This window comes from Chaetura pelagica, unplaced genomic scaffold (assembly GCF_000747805.2).
Source record: "Chaetura pelagica isolate M959 unplaced genomic scaffold, ChaPel_1.0 scaffold591, whole genome shotgun sequence".
NCBI classification, from domain to species: Eukaryota; Metazoa; Chordata; class Aves; order Apodiformes; family Apodidae; genus Chaetura; species Chaetura pelagica.
Genome location: NW_009951959.1, coordinates 378,198 through 383,958, shown reverse-complemented (window position 1 = coordinate 383,958; position 5,761 = coordinate 378,198). Strand labels below are relative to the sequence as shown.

Genomic DNA, 5,761 nt, shown 5'->3' with positions numbered 1-5,761 from the left:
GCCGCCCGCGCCTCCCCCATTGGCTGGTTCAAACCCGCCTCGTGACCCGGCGCCGACACGTCACAAGGGGCCCGGCGCGCCGCGCGGCCCGTCACCATAGCAACGCGAAGCAGTTGGGCTCAGCCCCGCGTTTCCCGCCAAACCCGCCTGTTTCTTCCCGGGGGGTGGGAAACACAAAGTCATCAAGGCGACAATTAAAAGGGCATCGAGGCCCGTCGAGGTTCGCACCCGGCGCCTCTCGCCGCAACAAAAGCATCGGGCTCTACAGCACAGCTCTGAAGAAATCACATTCCAGCCCCTGCTTCCCAAATCCTGTCAGTTAAAATCCTTTAAATCCTTTGTTACTCTGGCACGGTAGAAGCACCTAGAGATCCCCCAAGGCGTGTGGATTCCTCTTATTCCTACTGTTTCCACAACAACCTGAGTTTTCAGGGCTATTCCAGAGAAATTTCATGCAAGGTGTATCTTTTACATCAGGATTTCTGTGAGTTGTGCTCTCTGGGTGTAAAGGGGTAAGGTAAGAACTGACAGATCTCACAGGGCACAGAAAGCAGGAAGCCTTTATCCTTGCAGACCGTTCAGGACTGAAAGAACCGTTTACATGGGAGAGTCAAACCGTGCAACCTGCCGTGGGCAGCACTGCTTCAGCCACAGGAAGGATGCCCGTGGATTCCTCCTGTTCCCTCAGCACTGGGCTTACATGATTCTATTGCAGGGAAAATGGTAATTTAAAGACTCATATCCAGTGTCTCAGTCAGGAAAATGCTTCAGGTGAAAAAGGTGAGTAGTGGAAGAGAGCCTGAAGCAAAAGCTGCTCCAACCTACCCTGATGTGGCTGTAACACCAGCCACAAGCAGCTGTCACAGGAACCTGCTCCAAGCAAGAGGGGCTCTCTCCTAACAGCAGCCCAATTACTGCATTCTTCAGAGCTTCTCCTCTCCAGCAGTCTCCAAGTTCCTATCCCCAGCCTACACACTGTGTTGAAACACACACCCAGCTGCATCCCTTCTGCTCACTTGATAATCTAAACAGGACAGTCTCTGTGCCTGCATGTCAGTCCATTAGCTGTGACCAGTCCATTTCAATTCTTAAAAAATAAATTCCATTCCTTCTGAAGTTTTTTACCATGCAAGTACTTCAGGAAGGCAGCTGCAGCTGGCATCAGACTGCAACTTCAGCTTTCTGAATTACTTCTTCCATGCGCTGATACCAAGGCTGAATCTTGGTGTGAACCATCATGTCATCAAAGGCTTCCAGCCCTTCCATGACTCGGAGGACCCCGTACACTGCCTATGCCAGAGGATAAAAATGAGAACAACACTGAGTCAGCAGTGGAAAATGGTGCTGGGTACCTATAAGTGTCTCCACAACCTAGCCAGTAAGGCTTTTTCCCTGTCCTGCCATCTCCTCTGCCATTGATTAACAAGAAGGCTGAATGGCAGAAAGGTAGTTATGCATGGTATATATGGATGTTTCCATAACAAAACAGAAAAGCTCAGGATCTACATGCATTTGTGGAGCAAAAGTTAGTCCCATCTGCATCAAGCCCCAGTGCGAAATACTTCACTTGCTCTCCAGGAAGAGCTGCTGGTGCAGGGGATGAATCCTGCTCCACCCTGCACTGCTGCCTGCAGGGGAAACCCCAGCAGCACCAAATGTTATAAAACCTGTGTGAGCTTGATTCACCAGCATTCAGGAGCCAGAGCTGTGCCCTGGCTTGTAACCTGCTTGTATTGTGCTTCCACATGATCAGGAACATCCACTGCCAAATGGGAACTGTGGGTTCCATCTCAGGAAACATTTCTCTGGAGGAACATAACAAATACTGTCCTATGTAACACAAATATTTTTAAGTCCCCTTCAAGTGGAAATTGAATCACTGCACACAGGACATAGGCAATTATCTCATTTAACTGACATCTGCCTATATTTGTATTAATCATTTCACAGATGAGAAACTGGAGAATTTGTAATAAACCTAAAAATAAATGCAGGAATTAACCCCTTACCAAGTCAGCAAGGTTTGGCTGGTTTCCACCCATGAACAGTCGATGTTTGCCAACAGCTTTTACCCACTCATTAACTGCTTCATACAAGTCTTCTCGGACGTCGTCTCGAAGGTGATGTCTGGATAAAGAGAAGAACTAGTTTGAAGACACTAGTCTGTTTGTTTCTTCAACCTTTTATCACCTCTAATCTCACAGACTGGTCTTTGCCTGGGAATCATAAGGCATTTGAGAGCAAAGGGGGCAACTAGTGATTAAACACTAGATGAGTCCAGTACCTCCAGTTAAAGAAGTACAGCTGTTACATTGGATCAAATAGTTTAAAACACTCTGGTTCTGCTCTTTGACACCTGGGGTTCACAGCTAAGGAGGTTAAGGAGCTATTCCTCTTGTGCACTTGGTTCTCAGTGGTACCAACCTTTTCTTCAGTCTCTTGCTAACGAAGAACATGGCAACAGCCCCAATGTACTTGGCAAATAAACCTTCCAGGGTGCCAAACTTCCCCTCACGTACGATGTAATCAAAGGATGCCAAGGCTTCTCTGGGGGTACGGTAAACGTTGGGGGAGATGAGGTGAACAAGCCAATCATCTGCCCATTTTCTCCACTTCATTTCTTCCCTGCAAGCATTCAAGAGAGACTTGTCAGTGAATCTGTTCTCTGTATCTGACAGATCACAGGACTACAGGAGGCAGAATCACAGTAGCATGAGCCAGAGGTTCTACCAGGGATGAATGTGTCAGAAACTCCAGCACAGCCTTGTGCTCTGCTGATCTCCCTGAAATGTCCTCAGGATCATTATCTTTGGCAAGGCTCCTCCAATCTCAGGATGAGTTTAAGACTAAGAGAGCACTAAATTCTCCTCTCAATAAAAGCAGAAGGGGCAACTACTGCTCCATAGTGCTCCCCCATGACATAAAGGAACAGCCAAGAAGGAAACTGGAGGCAACTGAAGCCTAGCACGACCGTGATGGTAGCAGCTAGCCTGTCCAACAGGACTGTTCAAAATTATGTCAGAAACAAAGCAAAACTACTCCAACTAGCACAGTTTTAAACACCAAGAGGATTGTGACAGGATTTGTCAGCACCAGCAGGATTTTGTCCTGCTCTTTTGTCATGCTCCATCCTCTTCCAGACACAGCGATCCTACTCGGAGAGCCCAGAAACTGAAGAGCACTTACACTCTCACTTCTTTGACAGGGTAGACTCGCTTTGTCTCCTTGTCATCCAGCATGAGCCAGTATTTATTCCCATACTCAAACACCTCTTTGCCTTGCTCAGTTACAGTTTTCAGAAGAGGATAAAAGGACACGATTTCTTCTAAGCTATTCCTCCTGTGGACAGAAACACAGTTAGCACCAACCTGGCCACTGCAAAAATGAGCAGATCAAAGGACAGATCAAAAGACACACTTTAAAACGTATTATTCTACAAATCGAGGCTGCAAATTCTATTTGAAGTTTTTAAAAGCCTCTGGAACAGCTGCTTGCTAATAACCATAGTTAGTGTACATCTCTGTCAGAACAGAAAATTTGGCAGGCATAAAACTCCAACCATTCTCAAGTGCTTTGTGGCACAGACCTGAAGGACAGGCCACAGACACAGCAATTTAATTTGATTCTAGATCTTGTAACCAGCTAAATGTAAGCTTAGCTCCAGAACTAACTCTAGTCCATATTGAAGGCAGTTTTGTGCAAAGAGAATCTCACAGATGAAGAGAAAAAAGCAGTTCTTAAAGGTAAAAGCTTTGCTTAGTTGCACACGTCTCTCATCTACAGACACCATCCCCACCACCACAGACAGGGCCAGCCCTGCTGGGCCAAACACCCAGAGCTTCAGAGACCAAAGCCAACAAGATATTTATGATGGACTTTGAGAAGAGAGTCTTCTCAGTCACTAGTTCACCAGGGCCATTCACATTCAACTCTTCTCTCATCATCCCATTTTCTTACTTGGAAATGAGATAGGTCTTTATTGCACTGATGATTACGGAAGAGTCATTCAATTGCTGAAAAACAGAATTAAAATAAACTTTTAAAAGAGGTTGGTGAAATTGAAAGTAAATTCTTCAACACCTTTTTCCCTGCATGCTGAGGCTCCAAGTTAGTACTGCAGTTCCTTTTCCCCCCATTTATTTCCACCAGAGTCCCTGCACACTTAAAGACTGCCAGACATTCAGATCTCTTCTGCGATTGCTTCAGCTCTGTCTTTCATTCTGCCTACAGAGGACCTGAGTCACAGACAACACCAGTGGGCTTTGGATTTTAGCTCTTAGCAGTGAAGGAAGAAAAGCAACATTAATACATAAAAACAGCCAAGTTGAATCTTCAGTGTCCTTGAAATCTCGTTATTTTCCCCCAAAGGTATAGGCAGTTCCTGTCATTACTGGTACAAAACCACGTCCTGCATAAGGCTGACAGGAGCTAGGTAATCACGAGTCACTACACAACACACCTTGCAAGAAAGGCCATCAACAAACTCTAACAAGCCCAAGGCATAGGAAACCATGAAGCAAGAAACAAATCTTAGGCTCTTTAGAGATTAAAGAGATGATCTAAAGATTACACTGCCATGTGATAAATCACAGAGACGTGACAGAGACAAAAGCAGCCTCCAAACCACTGCTTTCACCACTGAAATCAACCTTTCAACACAGTTAAGACTTACCAGAGGGCTTCCAGCATTGGCTAGCAGGATAGGCACCTTTCTGTAGGAAGAAAATTTTATCTCTTTCCTCATTATTGGGTTCACTTCCACAATTTCATAGGGTAGTCCATGATAATCAAGAAAAGCTCGGACTTTGCTGCAGAAAGGACATGTTTTGTACTGGTAGAGAGTGAGCTGCAGGCTCCCTGCAGGCAGCTGGGGAAGGAAGAGACCAGAAGCTTCCATTTTTTACTAAAAATACAAATATTATCTTCCTTCCACCCTTTATATTTGTTATGAAGTTATTAAGTTTCAACATCTGATCATCAAAACACTTTGGCTAACAAATGCTTTCTCCAAAATGGCATCACAAATATTCATCACCCATTGGGACCAAACACTTGTTTTTCTACTTGCATCTATAAAACATCTATTTAATCTGCTGGAAACTTCTTCTCAAAGCCAGAAAAGAATGAAGTTAAATCCAGAGAGATTACCCTTCTACACACAATTCTGAAACTACAGAAGAACAACCGTATTTTAAATAACCTTAAAACCAAAGCAGCCTTTTAAATCCAATCCCCACCGCCTGTCGGTAACCTCTGTCAAGGGCAGAGGGTGGGAGGAGCAGAAAGAAAAGCTTGCTGGTGATACCAGGTGTGTGTCTGCCCCCAGGTGCAGGCTCCTGGGATTAAGCAACCTGTGCACGACTGAGACAAGGCAGGGAGGAGCTGGGGCAGCACAGAGAGGGAGGCATCAGCGAGGGATGTTTCCCAAACAACCACCGTCCTTCAAGGACCAACAGGTTATCTCAATAATTCCTCACACATTACCAAACCCACGAAGTCGTCTCACTTCGCTTCTCATTTCCAGCTGACCGAGTTACACAACCCGCCGCGGGCGCGGGGGAAAAGCAACAACAGCTCCTAACAGAGAAGGCCGCCTCGCATCCCCAGCAACCTCTGGCTTTCTGACAGGAATTCCTTACTGCTCCTCCAGGAGGGCGCAACCAAGGTCTCCTTTTCACAAGTTTAAGCGGTTTCCTCACCGAAACCGGAGCGAAAGCACCCGGTTGCTCGGCAGGGCGGGGGAGCAGCCGCTCCGCAGCCT

The 5,761-nt window shown here is 46.1% G+C and overlaps 1 protein-coding gene across 1 annotated transcript; it reads right to left on the bottom strand.

Moving 5' to 3' along the window:
* Window positions 1–1,023: 1,023 nt before the first annotated feature.
* Window positions 1,024–4,897, bottom strand: PTGES2 (prostaglandin E synthase 2). Its single transcript, XM_010000591.1, has 6 exons — window positions 4,673–4,897; window positions 3,958–4,013; window positions 3,187–3,339; window positions 2,425–2,625; window positions 2,010–2,127; window positions 1,024–1,290 (listed from the first exon to the last, which is right to left on the bottom strand). The coding sequence occupies exons 1-6, from the start codon at window positions 4,895–4,897 to the stop codon at window positions 1,162–1,164; spliced, it is 882 nt and encodes a 293-aa protein (XP_009998893.1). The 3' UTR covers window positions 1,024–1,161.
* Between the last annotated feature and the right edge of the window lie 864 nt (window positions 4,898–5,761).